The sequence below is a fragment of the Equus asinus genome, chromosome 21 (genome assembly GCF_041296235.1).
Source record: "Equus asinus isolate D_3611 breed Donkey chromosome 21, EquAss-T2T_v2, whole genome shotgun sequence".
Classification (NCBI taxonomy): Eukaryota; Metazoa; Chordata; class Mammalia; order Perissodactyla; family Equidae; genus Equus; species Equus asinus.
Genome location: NC_091810.1, coordinates 51,555,783 through 51,573,079, shown reverse-complemented (window position 1 = coordinate 51,573,079; position 17,297 = coordinate 51,555,783). Strand labels below are relative to the sequence as shown.

Here is a 17,297-nt window from a genome sequence, read left to right as displayed (position 1 = left end):
GTGCAAGATCTGGTGCACTGACTTTCGTTCATAACAGGGAGGGGAGAAAAGCGGAAGAGAAACTGGGTGTGGGAAGAAAACTGCAGGGATTAGTGAAAAAAAACAACAACAAACTGTCACTCTCAGAAACTGGCTCCTGGGTTCTGTGAGAAATCAGCAAGAGAGGAGTGCAGAGAACTGTACCCAGAGCTTACAGGAACAGCACCAAGGCCCCACACCTTCAGCCCATAGGTGCCTGGGCTTCAGAAGGCCAGGTGGAAGGAGGGAGGACACAACAGGGAGACAGAGAAAGGCCAGAAGTGACAGGAAAGAGTAGCATCGGCTGGTGGGCTGACTGTATAACACTCTTCTGCCCCCCACAGTTGGGCCACTCACTGTCCTCTGCTGCTTGCTAGAGTTGAACACTGGGGTCCCAGTCACTGTGGGACTGTCCCATTCTGTGCCTCTTTTTCCACATCTGTAAACAAGGAGGCTATGCTGGGTGGGTCCAGCTCTGTCGAGCTACATTCAAGCCCTCCTCTGGTTCTCTCTGTGAGAGCTACTGAAGAGACTGTCCCTCACAAATGCCCAATGAACTGTCCCTCCTACCCCACCCCACCCCTATCACCACCAAAGGCCAAGAACCTCTGGGAGAGGTCATGGGCACTGGGTTCTGCTCAGGGGGCTTGGCTTTTCCAACACAGGACCAAGGTTTAACTCCTTGTTTCTGCAAACAACTCAAAAAACCTGACAGCGGGTGTATTTAAAGAAATCTATTTGTTGGCCTTGGGGAAGTACCAAGGCACCGAGGATCTGAGGGGCTGCAGCCACAGAGACAAGAGAAGTGCAACAAGGAGGGCCCTGACACTGGGTGTCTCTTTCCCCTTAAAGCATCTGTCCATTTACAAGCAGAGGCTGAAAAGCTGAGACCAAGCAGAGCTTCCTGCGATCTCAGGGGGCTGAAGAGACAAAATCTGCTTTCAGTAAGAGTAAGCCTCTTCATCAGTCCTGAAAGGGTGGGTCAGGGCACCCTGAGCCTAACTGCCTGCCAGAAGCTGGAATAAATTGTCTTGGGAGGAAAATAAATTATTCAGAGCCCCAAATTACCTCTAGAACTTTTCATACACAATGTCCAGGATTCAATCAAAGCCATGAGAAAAAATAAAGACACTAGAAACACACTCACGGGAGATCCAGATATTGGACTTATCAGAAATAAAATATAAAATAACTCAAATTAATGAAAGTTCAAGAAGGTATACCACAGAATGGAGAATTTCAACAGAGAATCTAAAACTGTAAAAATTAATCAAATGGAAATTCTACAGCTGAAAATATAACCAAAATTAGGAACTTAATGGGTTCAACAGCAGTTTAGATATAGCTCAAGAAAGGATTAGTGAGCTGCAAGACAAGCCAGAAAGTATTCAGACTGAGACAGAGAGGGAAAAAAGTTGGAAAATACGAAAGAGAGCATAAGAGACATATAGAACATGGTGAAAAGATCTAACATACATAACATGCAATTAGAGACCCAGAAGAAATATTTAAAGAGATAATGACTGAAAATTTTACAGAATTAACAAAAAACATCAAGCCATAGATTAAAGAAACACCATGAACTCCAAAGAAAAGCATACTTAGGCAAATCACTGTCAAATTCTTAAACACCAAAGACAAAGAGAGATTCTTAAATAAAGACACCAACCTTCAAAGGAGAAGCTCAAACTGATAGCTGACTTCTCAACAGAAACAATGGAAACCACAAGACAATGGAGTGATACATGGGAAGGGCTGAGAGTAAATAAAATGCCACACCAGAATGACAAATCTAGGTAAAATAGCCTTCAAAGAAAGGCTTTTCCAGACAAAGAAGAGTTGGGAAAATCAGTCATCAGATCAGAGGATGTGTTCTTAAAAAATACATAAACGGAGTGCTTTAGATTGAAGAAAAATGATCTCGGAAGCATGAAATTGCAGGAAAGAATGAAACGGATGAGAAAGAGTAAATATGTGGGCAAATCTAAATGAACATTGACTGTATAAAATAGTAATAAGGACTTGACTTGTGGGATTTAAAATATAGCAACAAAGCACAGGATACAGGAATAGTGGCAAATGGTGTTAAGGGGTTCTGAGGTCCCAGTCCTTTGGCAAGTTAAGGATGTATGCTGTATCCTTATGGAAACCCACTACAGTGTCGAGAGCAGCCATAGCTCTTGGAGATGGGGTAGATGTGGCTACACGGTGCCAGCCAGGAAACTCTGAAGCTGCCTGCACTCACTAGGTAGGCACTGGCATCTGGAGTTCACTCTTCTGGAGGCCACTGGAGCCAAACACTGGTTCTGCTACCCCCATTTGAGAATGAGGAGGCTGCTGGGGGAAGAGGTGCTAGAGACCTGGACTTCCAACAGTATGACCCGGGTCCAAACCCCAGCTTTGATGTTTTTGAGATATGGATAGGAAGGGTCATGTTTTCACTGGCCTCCATATGGAAATCAAAGATATCCATCTCTCGGGGCCAGCCCCATGGCTGAGTGGTTAAGTTTGCGTGCTCCGCTTCAGCGGCCTGGAGTTTCACTGGTTCAGATCCCAGGCGCAGACGTGGCACTGCTCATCAGACCATGCTGAGGTGGTGTCCCATATAGCACAACCAGAAGGACCTACAATTAGATACAACTATGTACTGGGGGCTTTGGGGAGAAGAAGAAAAAAAAAGAAGATTGGCAACAGATGTTAACTCAGGTGCCGATCTCTAAAAAAAATATATACATACAGTTCACTTTCATTAAAAAAAAAAAAAAGGATATCCATCTCTCAGGAGGCTGTGTGTAGGTGACACAGGTTGTGGACATCAACACTGAACAGAGTGATGTCCTGTAGGGCAAAGGTCAGCTCTCTCAGGATTGCCTCCTTTCCACTCCACACTGCTGCCCCAGAAGCCCCTCCCCAAACCCTGAGAGCTCTATGTGCTATGACGATAATATAGCAGACGGTCCCAAGATGGGACAGTCAACCCTCCAAAGTCCAGAGAGTACCCCTTGAGTGCAGTTGGGAACGAGCAGCCCAGCAGACACATACATGGCCCATTAAGGACCCTCAAAATACCCCCCAATGAGCTGGGGTGCCCAAGGAGATAGAAAGTGGTCCTTGTGTGGCCCACAGGGTGGCAGGGGTGCGCCTATTTCTGCACACCGCACACTATGTGGCAAGGCTGGCCAGGGCACACCACCAGCAGCTGAGGCCTAGCCAAAGAACAGCCTCCTCCCTACTCTCTCCCTGCCTGCCTCCCCAGTGTGTCTGGTCTCCATGAGCCTGGCATTAGTGAGACTAATGAGTCCTAGAACCTGGGCTACCCAACAGCCTGGCTTCTTATCTTACTCATTGCTGCAGCCCTTTCTGCTCAGAACTGGGAGTGGAATGACTCTGGACTGAAATCTTCTGGACAGGAGAAGGAGAAACCAGGCTCCAACTTCACGAGGCCTTCCTGCACCTGAGGCAATGCTTGAGCAAGAGGCTACAGGAAGTGTGGGCAATCCAGCCAGCCCTCCCCCAGCCTAAGGCTACAAAACACATGAGTCCTGTGTCAGGCGCTCTGGAGAACACAGACACGAGAGCCCCTTCCCTAAGCTAATCCTCTCCCAGGGGAAGGGGAGGGCACCACGCAAACCCTGGTTATGTGCCCTTTGGCCCACGTCAACAATAGAATGCCACATGGCCAAAGGGAGAATGAAAATGCGCCTTATGAACTTTTGTGGAGTAATTGCCAAGCTGTACTGTTACACTGAAAAGTGCAAGGTGAGGAACAGTAGGATAGTGTGTATCACATGTGTAAAAACAAGCATGTGTATGTGAGGGACAGATCAGCGTATCTGTGCACAGCCTAACTCTGGAAGGAGCCAAGAAGCTGGTCCCAAAGGTGGTCTTGCAACTGGGAGGTTGGGAGCGAAGGAAAATTTTTTCCCCTGTATGCCTTTTCAGACCTTTTGAATTCTGAACTATGAATCCCTTACATACCCCCCCCAAAAAATTATACATACAAAAAAAAAAGTGTACAAAGAGACACCTAAATAGCTACAGACATTAGATGGATCATTATATAACCACTGAAAATAATGTTGGCAGAAGATTGCTCTGAACGTGTAACAGAAAATTAACAAAAAGAAAAACCCAAATATTGACAGTAATTTTCTAAAAGTGATTTTTACTTGCATCTTTGATTTTCTGCAGATTCTACAATTTCTAATATAATTAATATTCTTTCTGCACAGAAACAATCAATGAGACAAAAGGAAACAAAAAAAGAGGAAACATGCAGAGCAGACATCAGTGAGGCTGGCCTCCAGAAGCAGGGGACTGTGGCGGGCTCGGCATCAGGAAGCCCTCTGCACCTGGGCGCCAGTGGCCCCCAGTTTCTGTGGCCTGGGGTCAGGCTATCCCCCTGGCCAGAGGGAAGCGGAGACCAAGCCTTACTTTGGGGGCTTTTTGCCTGGAGTCCGTGGGCAGAAGGGCAGCACAGTGAGCCCTGTACCTTCTAGGACCCTGCACTTTGCACCCAAATGCCCTAGACCACCCACAGTCCCCTCTATGTGGGCAGCCACCTGGGTACCTCCACTTTCACTCTCTCTGGTCCAGGGCCCCCAGTGTCCCCCAAACAAGTCTAAACTTCTTAACACCATCCTGGCTTCAATCCTCATTGGTCCCCAGAGCCCACAATCAAATGTTCCCTGGGTCAGTAGCAGCCCTGCCTGCTACACACTTCTCTGCCCAGTAAGAGCTAGCTCAACAAGGTGGCACTATGAGCAGCCCCTCCCCTTTCCCAAATGTCCCCACCCACCAAAGACACAGCTGACTACTCTCCTGTGCCCCTCTTTGCCCCACTTGCCCCTCTACTCTCTACCCAACAGCCATCACATCCTATGCATGTGGCCCCTTGATGGCTGTATGTCTGTCCTGCATGCCCTGCCCTACAAGTTCCTAGAGACTCAGTTCTAGCACTTAGCACCCAGCAGCTCCAGGAAGGGCTGGGCACATACTTGCCTCCAGCTGAATACACGCACTCAGAGAGGCCACTTGGGAAAGTGTTATGGGTAGCTTAGGGCTCTTTGGGCCTTCTAGCACTTGGGAAGACAACGAAGGAAGTAAAGAAGCTGTGCCCAGGAGACGCAAATAGGGCAGGAATGTGGCTGGGTGAGAGGAGCCAACTCCTAAGTGACTTCCATTGTCTTTGTGGCAAAGCAAGAGGGCGATGTCCAAGTTCACATCCTACTGAGTCTCCTTTATTTTTCTTTTTGCTTTTTGGTGAGGAAGATTGGCCCTGAGCTAACATCTGTTGCCAATCTTCCTTTTTTTTCCTCCCCAAAACCCCAATACATAGTTGTATATCCTAGTTGTAGGTCATTCTAGTTCTATGTGGGATGCTGCCACAGCACGGCCCGATGAGCAGTGCCACGTCTGCGCCCACGATCTGAAGCGGAGAACCCCGGGCCGCCAAAGTGGAGCACATGAACTTAACAACTTGGCCAGGGGGCCGGTCCCTGAGTCTCCTTCTTAAACCAGGAAACGTCCTTTTCAATTTCCTCTCCTCCGCTTCCACACCAAGGTGTGGGGAGACCTGTTAAGTGCCCGAGCAGGTGTGGTGACCACTGTGAAGTCTTCCTCAAGGCCAGCTGCAGGGACCCCAGGTGTGGGCTAGCTAGGAAGATTCCTGGGAAATCATCCCGTGGGAGTGCTTTTTCACACCCTCCATATGTGCCATTCAGGGGAAGGGGGTAGGGGTAGAGAGAGTTGGTGTTCTCTGTAAAATATAAAACCCAGGAGTAGAGTTCTAGAATGTCCAAGCGAAAGGAAGTTTCCAGATTATCTGGTTCTCCTGGTAAACAATGGTAACTCCTTCAATGGTAAACAGACCTCAGAGAAAGTCTACACTGCTCATGGAGGCTTCCTAGCCCCTGGCCCACTTCACCAACTCATTCTTAACCATTTGGGACATTAGCCTCTCTTCTCACCTCATAGATCTTGGGGTCACGCCACACTCAGCCCCCTGCCCTGGACCCCTGGAGAGAGGCCAGAATGGGACATTACCACATGGCCTGCTCCTTGAGAACAAGGTCCACTCCACCTGACTACCTCGGTCCCTCCTTCCCATACAGGCCCCCTCAGGGACCAGAGAGAGAGTTGTCGTGGAGCTCTCCTCATAGTAACAGATCACAGGGAAAGTCAAGCCCAGAATGGACCTGCATGGCTCCTGGAGGCCAGCACTGGCTGGAGATATGAGCACTTCTAATCGCAGAGCACTTTCAGTTTTAGCATTCAGAGTACAGAGACTCAGGAGCTCTTCCAGGAAAACATTCGCACACACCCAATCACCTTTTATTTGTTTTAGGCTCTGCACATGGACACTCACCCCAGGTCCCCAACATAAATAACAAGGCCTTGTTTGCTGCTGCCAGAGGCCAGGCCCTAGAGGCCCAGGAAAACGAGGTGAGAGGCAACTACCCCAAATGATGTGCACAACTGCTCCAGAGGCAGTCTGGTCATTTCCTCCAAAATCCATGAAAATGCTCAAACCCCATGACCTGACAATCCTGCTCTGGGGAAACTATTCCATAGAAAGAGTAACAAAACAGGGACAAGCAAAAGAAAGCATTCTATGTACAAAAGTTTCTGGTAGCAGAATTTGTAACAGCCATGAGGCAGACACCTCTGTGCTCTCTTCTGGCAGAGTCCCCTAGAGTAAGCTACGAGCACCCTTCCAGAGGACCGCCAAGATGTGGGGGTAGGGCGGGCTCAGGACAGTGAAATCAGAACACCCGGAAATTTCACCCTGATAGGGTGAAGTAGGAGACGAGGGCAGAAAGAACGCAGATACTGGAACTAGATGGGCCATGGAGGGATGTTTTCGTTGGGTGGTTGTAAAACAGTTTAATTTAGGACACTTGAGAGTGGCTTAACAGCAAATGGACCTTTGATTTATTTATTTATTTTAATTTAATTTTTATTGAGTTAATGATAGGTTACAATCTTGTGAAATTTCAGTTGTACATTATTGTTTGTCAGTCATGTTGTAAGTGCACCCCCTCACCCTTTGTGCCCACCCCCCACCCCACCTTTCCCTTGGTAGCCACTAATCTCTTCTCTTTGTCTGCATTTTAAATTGCAAATGGTCCTTTTACAGAGCCCAATAGCTTCCCCAACTGTCTCCGAGAAGGACAACTCTGGCCTCCATCTGTGCACAAGGAACCGAAACAGGACGTTAAAAGCTCCCTCTCCTATCCAGCCAGCTCCACCTCCATCCTGCCAACCCACCCCAGGCGTCCTGTCCTTCTGACATACAGAGAGGACGCAGGTCAGCTGGAGGACAGGACACAAGAACTGGCCACGTGGACAGGGCCATGTCACATGGACAAAGCTTCCCAAGCAACCCCTGGCAAACAGTTCCTCGGAAAGTTTCAGGAATAGGGCTGGGAGCTCCTGTGTCCTCCAGGCCTTGATGTCCTGCCCCCGTCCCCAAACTGCAGACAATCACGAATGGATAATGCTTCCTTCTCAGCAGGAACACCCTCCACAAGCGGGCTCTCAGAGGCTGCCTCATAGGACTGCCCTTCAACAGAAGATGGAGGTGGTTACTGACATTTTCCAGGTGTGGAAAGCAGTCCAGAGAGATTCATGGATGTGCCCAAGGTCTCGAGTGAGGGAAGAGCCAGAGCTGGAACCCAAACCCAAGTCTCTGGCCTTGAGGAGGACCCCTACTCCAGCTCCCCACACCAGGCTCCTCAGGGACCAGCAGTCACTGTGGAAGAGTAAAGGCCTCCTGACAGAGTGACTGGGGTTCCTGCCCAGGGTTGCAGCTAGCTCAGCCAGCGCTCCTGGCCCTCAGCATTCCTTCAGGGAAAAAGTCATCCTGGGTCCCCCTCACTCCCCAACCCCAGGAGTTTGGCCTCCAGCACCATTCTCGAAACTCCATCCTTTCATCTCTCCCAGCTGCCAGGACCCTCCTTCAGCCCCTAAAATCACAGTGGGTCACAGGTGTCAGAGGCGGAAGGAGCTTTAGAAATAATGCAGTTGTGCCTTTGCCTTAAAAACAGGGAGGCCAGGGGCCGGCTCGGTGGTACAGCAGTTAAGTTTGCACGCTCTATTTCAGTGGCCCAGGGTTCGCTCCTTTGGATCCTGGGTGCGGACGTACACACCACCTGGCAAGCCATGCTGTGGCAGGTGTCCCACATATAAAGTAGAGGAAGATGGGCACGGATGTTAGCTCAGGGCCAGTCTTCCTCAGCAAACCACCCCCCCCCCAAAAAAAAACCCACGTAGGCCAGAAGAGCCAGAGCCAGCAGGGGGTGGGACCCACGTGAGAGCCTCACCAAGACAAATGAACAGCCATGATGACCCAAATTCACCCCACCAGTCAGCCCCAAGGCCTGCTAAGAACACCAGGTGGCTAGCACCTGAGGGATGGTTTAGAAACAGCAACGACCAGGCCCAAGAGTTAGTTAAGTCAGGCCCCTGCCCAGCGGGAGCTGCCATCACATCTGACTCATGTGGTCTGCACCCACTCCCACCCAGGACTCTGCAGTCCAGTCCAGGTTCTCTAAATTGACAGGCTGAGCTTTGCACCCATCCCACCTGAAAACACATAGCTAAGGGGCGCTTAAAGAACTAGAAACAGCTGATGCACCAAAACTCAAGGACTGAAAACTAAATTATGGTACTCTCAAAGAAATATCAATCAACCATTAAAGATTTTATAGAAATACATTTACCAAAAGGTGGTCATGATATGGTATGTGAAAAAGGTTACAAAACAGCAGGATATGCACAGATACATGTCATTCTGTAGTTTCTACAAGTGAAAAAAATCTATAATTGATGTACTTTAAATATCAATTTAAATTTAAAAAGAAGAGGGGGTAAAGGTTCATGGCAGCTGAGCTGAATCCCAAAGGCCCACAATATGAGAACTGGACTGGCCACACTGGCTGTCTGGGGCTCAGATGGTGGGGGGACAGGAGCCTGCACCGTCTACTGCCCCCCACCCTCCTGGGGCCCAACCTACCCACAGACCACTCCAGGGAGGTGGATTGTGCTCAACCCCGTCAGGGTGCCCTGTGCCACAAACTGCTAGCTCTGCTGCAGGCTGTCACAGAAGGACCTTCCACCCTTCACCGCAAGGCTGCCTGGCACCCCTGCTGCCCACCCCTCCCGTCCCAGGCAAGAAGGCATGTGGGACAAAGACCACAGCACCTCTCCATTTGGGGGCAGCACTAAGGATGAAGGCGATGGAGCAGAACTAGGCCTGGCCTGCCTTGGGAGCTTGTAGGCAGAGGACAGGAATGGCTCCATTTCCCCAGTTGTCACCTGATGACTGGACAAGCTCAGCTGTTCTCCACCCTGACTGCACAGCAGACAGGGACCAGGAGAGGGTCCCAATGGTTCTCCACTCCCTCTCAGTTGGGAGATCTTAGGCAAATCACTTCGTCTGCGTGATCCTCCTCACTCACAGTTGACCACTCCTACCCCCAGAACAGGGAGGATGACTTCATGAGAAGGGCTTTGAAAGCAGTGAAGATCATGACCTACAAGATCATGACTTTTTCCCACACAGCAAGGACCCAGTCAGGGGAAGCACCCAGCCTGGTCACACGGTTGAGTTGGCTTCCCATGACACCACCTTCTTTAAACCAGTTCTCTCTTGATTCATTCTCCCACATTCCTGGGCCGATTACTGAGCAACAGGATCAGGAAAAACAGGGTGGCCGCAGGTCCCTGTTCTGCTGCCTCAGCAAAGAGTCATGGAGCCACAGTCCATCCCCGATGCCCACGGCTGGGACACCCTCGGGCCTGGAGTGGGAGTAAGATAACTCAGGAGGTGGGGGAAGGCACTCTGGTTGTTACCACTCGAGTGGAGCAATGTTTGCCACATCCAGCTGACGTTGTGGATCTGTGAGCACGCCCTGATGCACAGAAACCATCCTCAGAATCCAAATTGCAGAGGGAAGGCCTGGTATCTGCCAGCCTACGGGGTTTGGGCAGTAGGCCAGAGCTGGGCTGGGCCTCAGCTGGGGTGGGACCTCTCTCCACATGGGTTGGAGAACCGGTTTTCCATCCTGAAGAAGGAAGGCTAGTGGCCCAGTTTCTCCTGCAGGACATGACACCCACTCCAGGGTGAACCACTGTCCCTGGATGGTGACTGCTCCAGCTGGATGCAGACCTTGAGCCAAAGCCGAAGGGAGGTGGCGGCTGTGGGGGCTGAGGGTTTGGGACTGCTTGTTCAGGCACTCAACAAGACACGCTCCCCTGCCCCATGCCTGATAGGGTGTGCAACACTTCCCTTCTCCTTCCACCTGGTAGGGTGGCCGTGACTCTCGGCCACAAACCATACCCTAGACATGCCACCACAGCACATGTCAGCCGACCAGCCATCAGGAGGAAGTGACTGAGGGCTTAAAAAAAGCGAAAGCAGCTGATGTGAATGCCCCTTTCTGTGGGCCAGCTTTCCAGGGCCACCAGATCACATCTTATCTAGGCAATAAGCAGGGGGCCGTGTTAGAGATGAGTCATGGACATCCCTGCAGAGTTAGCTACAAGGGAAGGCTGGCTGGGAGAGGGCAGATACAGCCCAGACAAGAAACAGGGGCCCTGTTGGGAACGGGTGCACATCCTTCCTTCCCACAGAGCCTGGGCGGGCTGGCTGACCTGCAGGGGCTGATTCCCATCCAGTGGGGATTTGACTGTATGGGGATGGGATAGGATTTATCCTGAAAAGAGTAAAAAAACATTTAAAGAGGAATTTTGATTTATAGATTCCATGCAATTCCAATGAAAATCCTAGCAAGCTTTTTATGGAAATAAACAAGCTGATTCTAAAATTTATAAGGAAAGGCAAAGGAACTAGAACAGCTAAGATTCTGAAAGGGTCTCCCTGGGGAGACTGGCAGAGAGGGAGGAAGCGGTTCTCCAGGAAGGCTGGTGAGGGGCGAGGTCCTGGGGTGCCTGCTCCAATCCTGTGGGATAGTCCCATTTCCTCAGCTACAGGCCCTGGCCCTCCAGTGTATCTGGTCAGACAACAGAATCTGCAGAATGAGGCCACTCATCTTACTTCCGGAGGACAACCTACATACCAAGCAAGGGAGGCGATACAAAGAGGTTCCTGACCATTACTTTCTTGGCCACATATGCTTATTTCTACTCTCATCCACTCACCTCGCGGTTTTCCCAACGATTGCCCTCTTCGTACAGTTAGCACAGGCCTGATGTAAAAGTGAACTCTGCCTTTTCCAGCTGTCTGCAGTCCTTTAGCTCTCTCAAGAGTGCCTCAGAGTGTCTTCCTTCCACCCAGAGCCTCGGCACTAGCCAGGTAAACAGCTATGGCATTTGCTCCTCTTATTAGGGAAGAACGTTTTATTTTTCTCCCCATCTTTCAGTTGAAGATACTCAGGTGAGACTCACTGAGGCAATGTGACTTGCCCAGGGTCAGAAAGCCAGTAACTGGCAGGGCCTGGCTTCAAACCCAGGAGCTACTTCCAAATCTGGAGCTCTCTCCACCTGCCTAGTTCCTCCAATTCTGGGGCCTGCTGCTGAACAAAGAATTGTCTCAGCATTTACTTCCCTGAGTCTCATCCAGTGTCTAAGAAATGGCTCGATGAACTACCTAACACGAGTCAACGGAATAGGCCCCCTGTCACGTCACGTGTCTGTGCAAGGGCCTACAGGCCACCGCTAATCTTCCTCCCTGTTCCAGTGACCTGTATAAAGCTCGGGTTGGGGTTTATGTGCAGGGGGTTTGGGGGTGTCTGTCCATGCCTCCCCAACAAGGGGTTACACCACTCACCCTTCCACATTGCTGGTTCACACCTCTGCACCTTTGCTACCCACATCCTACCCTCTAGAATTCCAGACTCAAACTCAAGAGGAATGTTCTCCATGAGGCCTTGTCCTGCTGCCCTCAGCTGAAGGCAGCCCGGTGTGGGCACTGCATTCCTCTCAGGACACCTCAGAAGGGCTGGTGCCCACAGGGCTTCCCACCTGGCACTTAGGCTCAACCCAGGCTGACCTGAACTGAAGTGGGCTGTTCTTACCTCCCAGCAGCTGAGGAAGCCGAGATGCTCACTGGCAACTGGCCTCAGAGGTCATTCCTCCCCTCCCAGTGGAACTGGCAGGTCGCCCCTTTCTCCCCTTTGTCAAAGGTGGCTGTGGCCTAGGGGCCCTGTGGAACCCGCTCCCACGCCATAAGCATCCTGCTGGGAGTCCTCTTCCAGACTTGGGGTACAGATGAGGAGAAAGGCCCCCCTTCTTGGGATGGACACAGACTGCTACCTCCTGCTCTTCCTGGAAAGCCCACACCCGAGCCCTGGACCCTGCAGTCTGGGGTTAAGCCCACACAGATCTGGCCCCTTGGTACAGAAACCAAGGCTCTGCCCTGCCTTCCTGAATAACCCGGGCAAGCCCTTTACTCTAAGCCTGTTAAAGTCAGGAGAGTCCACTTTTCCTAGGGGGCTGCAAATACGGATACAACTCCACTGCAAGCTAAGGCTGGGCTTCCTGACAACTGAGAGTGACTGAGCAGCCCTGCCAGGTAAGGGATGCTTAGAGAAGTCAAACTCTGCCTGCCCGAAGTCTCTAGAGGGACAGGCCCAGAAGTGAAGCTCCTGATTACCAGGCCAGACCCGTTCCACCACATTCCACCACCCAAAAAAGGCCAGATCAGAGAAAAGCGAAACAGGATCAGCTGAAGCAGAACCCAATTCAATGTCCAGCATGTTTGGTCCCTGGGCTGCCATGAGCAAAGGAGTGGCCCTGCACTTGCCAGGCTCGGCGGGCTGAGCATGGGACTTCAGAGAGGGTCTCATGCTCTACCACAAATGACGCATTAAGACCTAGCAGGTGAGCAGGCCTCTGAAGCTCGCTGACAGGAACGTGGAACTATGCGTCTCCCTCACTCTGTTTTTCACACTGTTTTCATTATGAAATATCTCAGGCACACAAAAAAGTTTAGAGTAACACAACACATGTACTCACCTCCCTGTGTGAAGAAAAGCAACATCTTGCCATATTTGAGACAGGTTTCTTCCTTGCTCTCTCTTTTTTCTTTTTTTATGAAATCACATATTGAAGCCAGTTAAAGCCTTTCCCTAATCCTGTTTCCTCCCTTTCCCAGCAGCCAATGTGAGGCCAGGAGCCGGTGATGCCCCCACGGGCATGTTTACACTTCTGCAGCTTCCGCTCCACCGCCCCAGACATCTGACCACACATTTGCTTCCTTGTTAACAGTCTGTCGCTCTAGAGAATGTCAGGACCACGAGGGGCTCCCTGACTGTGCTTTGTCCACTGTCCCTTCCCAGGGGACTAGAATGGTGCCCTGTACAAATCATACAACCAATCAAGTCAGTACTTGTTGACTGAATAACACACATATCACTGGGCGCGCTTTAAATCTGATATAAATGTTCCTGCCCTGTATGTCTCAATTCTGAAGTCTGCTTTTTCTTCCACTCAACACCATGTTTGAGATTCAACCACATGGTTCAACATTCAAGTCTTCTACTTATGATCCACCCACCCCCCTGCTAATCAGTGACCCTTCTCTTTCTCATTAAGGAGATGGAGGCTCAGAGAAGGGACTTCTCAGCAAAGCAAAGATGGCCCAGAAACTGGGACTCAAGGCTCTAGCCAGCGACTGAGAACCTAAGAACAAACCAGAAGTGAACCAAAGGTTCTCTAAGCAGTTACCACAGAATGGGGGAAACTGTGCAGACACCCACCCTAAAACCACAAAAGGCTGGGGTCACTTAGCAAAGGAGCAACAACCTGGTCTTCATCTCTGTCATCAGTGCAGACCCCCTGAGGTGCTAGGGGCACTAAGGCCCAATAAAAAAGCACAGAGCCCAGAGCTAGGATGGTGAGGGTCTTGGCGCTGCCATTTAGCGTCACCAGCCTCTCAGCACAGAGCCGTTACCACCTCTCAGCCCAAGTGAGGTGGCAAGGACTCTGCAGGGCTGCTGTGAGGACAGTGTGAACGCACTTTGTAAACTGTCAAGTCACACACATGCACGCACACACACCCCCCTGCAGACTTGAAAAAGCCCTGTTTCCTTTGAGACAGGCTCCTGAATAAGAAGGCAGAGTTGAGGGGCCTGTACCTGGGGAAGGTTCCAGTCACACTGTGAAGGCAACACGAGGCTGTGGCATCAGGAAGGCCTGCTCCCAACTGCCAGCCCAGTTTCCTCCAGGGAGCATGCGTCCCCTCCTGCTGCACCCCCTCAACACACAGGCCATGGAGGCTGGCTTTCTCAGGGCATCAAGATCTACTTCCCCAGTGAGTAGGCACCTGCAGAGGCCCTGCGCCTGAAGGAAACTGCTCAGCGCAGTGGACATCAAGACCACCTGTCCATACAAACACCAAGTCTGATTCCAAGCAGAGTTCTCCAGCTACCTTGTGGCCCCACCTCAGGCCTGGGCACCGGAGGGAGGGCACAAGATCTCTGGAACTTCTGGCATGGAAGTGCTAGGAGACATGAAGGTTCTCCCCAGCTCACCAAGACCAACCACACAGCCCCTCCCCACCCCACACAGTGGCTCCACAAATGTTTCCTGGGAATTGCTGATGCAAAGCAGCATCCGAAGCTTTGCAGAGATTCTAGCCCTTGAGACTGGGGGTCGGACAGCGTGCCTGAGAGCATGGGGAAGAGTGCTAATGTTTAGGTGATTTAAGCTGACTAAACTAGATGATGAGATTTAGAAAAATAAGATAAACACTCTCCACGGATTACTGAGGGGGGCAGGGGAGGAGACAAAGAGAAAGAAGCAGAGACCTCTGAGCTGAACTCTACAGGAAGACTCAGATGTCAAAGGTGGACAGGAGATGAAAAGGAATTCCAGGCTGAGAGGACAGCATAAACAGATGACACTGTCAGGAAATGCTGAGTGCCCAGGGGTGCTTAAGCGAAACCAGAGGAGGCTGGACAAGGCCAGATGGCCCAGGCAGAGATTCACACACCAGGCAGAATTTGGACCTGACTTTGCAGGTGCTATAAAGCCAAGCCATGCAAGGCGTTTGAGGATCAGAGTGATGAGACATAAAGTGAGGGTCAAGAAGAAAATGCTGGTGGCTAAGTAAGAGCCAGATGCCCAGTGGGGGAAAGGGTGCAAAGAAGGCTCTGACTGTGGAGAAGAGTGAGATTTTCAGGTCTGAACAGGCAGCATGGGGTGGAGAGGAAGGGACAGGGTAGACTAAAGACAGAGTTGGGAGGATGCGGAAACCAAGAGGTGCTGGAGCAGAGCGCAGGGCAGAGAGCTACACATGGGGCATTACCTGTGTTTCTCGCCTTCCTCCTCCCCTTCTCTGAGCTGCTTGGTCTTTGGCTCCCCGTCTTCCTTGTCCTGAAAAGGAAGGGAGAAAACCACCCGCTCAGCTGAACACTCCTACTTTCAGTCCATACTGCTTAAGCAGCCAATGAAGAACAGGACATCTCTGGAGCCAGATGCCCTCGAAAGGACCAGCCTGGTCTTCCAGCCTCCAAGTGGGGCACATGCCTGCTGCAACCAATGGGCACAACGCTGGAGCCTTGCTCCATACCCCTTAACTCCCCTTGCAGAATTTAAAAATCCATGACGTCAGCCCAGGCCCAGGCCCGTGGTGGCCCTCAGAGAACACTAGTAGGAGGAGCTGGAAGGTTTTAGGCCATGAGAAACAAAGCTGGTTGGTGCCACGGAAAGCCCATGCTGGCAGGCCAGCAGTCACCTTCATGGGTCTGGATGGAGCCACCTGCTGAGCTGGGAGAGATTTGGGAAGAGCAGTCACCAGCAACCTGGGCAGGACAAAAGCTCAGGACCCCCGACTTCCCTTCAGGCCAGAGGCCTCTCCAGCAACACCAGCTCCCTTTAGGGGTAGCATAACTCAAACTAGGATGGTTGTAACAAGACTCACCCTTGCAATATACTCAGGGGGATGGAGGAAAGGGGAACAAGTTCAAAGTTTCTATGAGAAAAATTTCTCCTAAATCTGTTTTTTTTTTTTTGGTCTTCCTCCTGCCCCCCTAACTCTCTGAAAGTCTAGCGAAGCCATGTTCATCTCAACTTTGACATAGCATGCTTGCTCTCCATGCACACCAAGGCCACAACAAAGGACACCTCGATGCTGCTTCCACCTGCAGCAGAAAATGCCTTCCCGGGCTTTCTTCCTTACCATGTGACTACTGCACTTAGATGAGACCTGCCGTGAGAGAAACGGACACGCAGGGTGTGTGCAAGTGTGTGTGTTCAAATGCATGTGACCACGCCCTCAGTGCTTGGGTGAGAGGCTCCAGGGCAGTCTTTTTCCAGGGTCTCCCCACACACCAGGGTTGGCCCTCCAGAGGGTGTCAGTGTGCATTTCATCCCTCGCAGCGACCTGCCTTTGACTCTCACTGGAGCACTGTTCTGAGGAGACATCTGTAAGCCCCGCCACAGGGAACCTATGCTGATGGATATAAGAATGAGCTGACATGTAAATTATTAGTAAAATAGCTGCTGGTACTACTTCTCCTAGAAGTCTGTTTATGCCACTGACAAGTGCCTCCTGAGATGGCATTTGCTTTATGAGTCACTTCCTGCCGGTGTTCATGATGGAGACCCTGGGAACAACCAGACCCCACCCTACCTTGGCCTCACAAATACGGGGGAGGAGACCACCAAAACTAGGCAGGAGGCCTGGCCCAGAGAAAGGCGTTTGTGACGTGAACAAATCAAGATCCCCGCCTCGTTCTCTCAACCCAGGGCAGCTCAGTCTCATGAGGATGAGGCAGAACGAGTGATAGGAGCCACATGAGAGAGATCAACGTGGTTCTGTGGGGTGGGAAGAGGACTTTCTACCAAGGGATGAGCAGAATTTGAGTGCTGCAGGATGGGGAGACAGGAGTAGGAAGGGCATTCCTGGAGGGGAGCACAGCTTGAGTACAGGCGGGGTGTGGTCTGAAGAACAGGCAGGTGGTTGGACTAACAGTCAGGGTGAAGGTGAATACTGATAAGGCTGTGAAGGCAGGTGGGGCTGATCACATAGGGCTCTGGCTGGAGTCCTAAGGCAACAGAAGCCAGAGGACAGCTGCTGGAGGAAGGACCAGAGGCCTGTCCTAAGCGCCTGCTGACCTCACTGGGTAAGCAGGCCCGGGGGTAGAAAGGCAGTTGTTTGATGATGACCAAAGATGGAAGGGAGGGCAGAGTATAAACTCTTTACTGAGAAACAAGTTAGGCTTCTCCACATGGCTCCCAGGGCTGCTGGGGCCTGGGTGTGACCTTCCATAGAGGCCTAACTGACACATGCACCCTCCCTCACTAAATGCTAG

At 51.1% G+C, this 17,297-nt stretch overlaps 1 protein-coding gene across 4 annotated transcripts in view; it reads right to left on the bottom strand.

The window, feature by feature from the left end:
• Positions 1 to 17,297, bottom strand: part of CCDC12 (coiled-coil domain containing 12) — a 58,510-nt gene that overhangs the window by 6,433 nt on the left and 34,780 nt on the right. For all 4 annotated transcript variants that reach the window (XR_011496458.1, XM_044754669.2, XM_014828817.3 and 1 more), the window contains one exon: positions 15,290 to 15,357. Coding sequence is in view for 3 of the 4 variants with exons in the window: in XM_044754669.2 (XP_044610604.1) it covers positions 15,290 to 15,357 (68 nt within the window). In the remaining variant the exon portion in view is untranslated. The remainder of the gene's footprint in view (positions 1 to 15,289; positions 15,358 to 17,297) is intronic.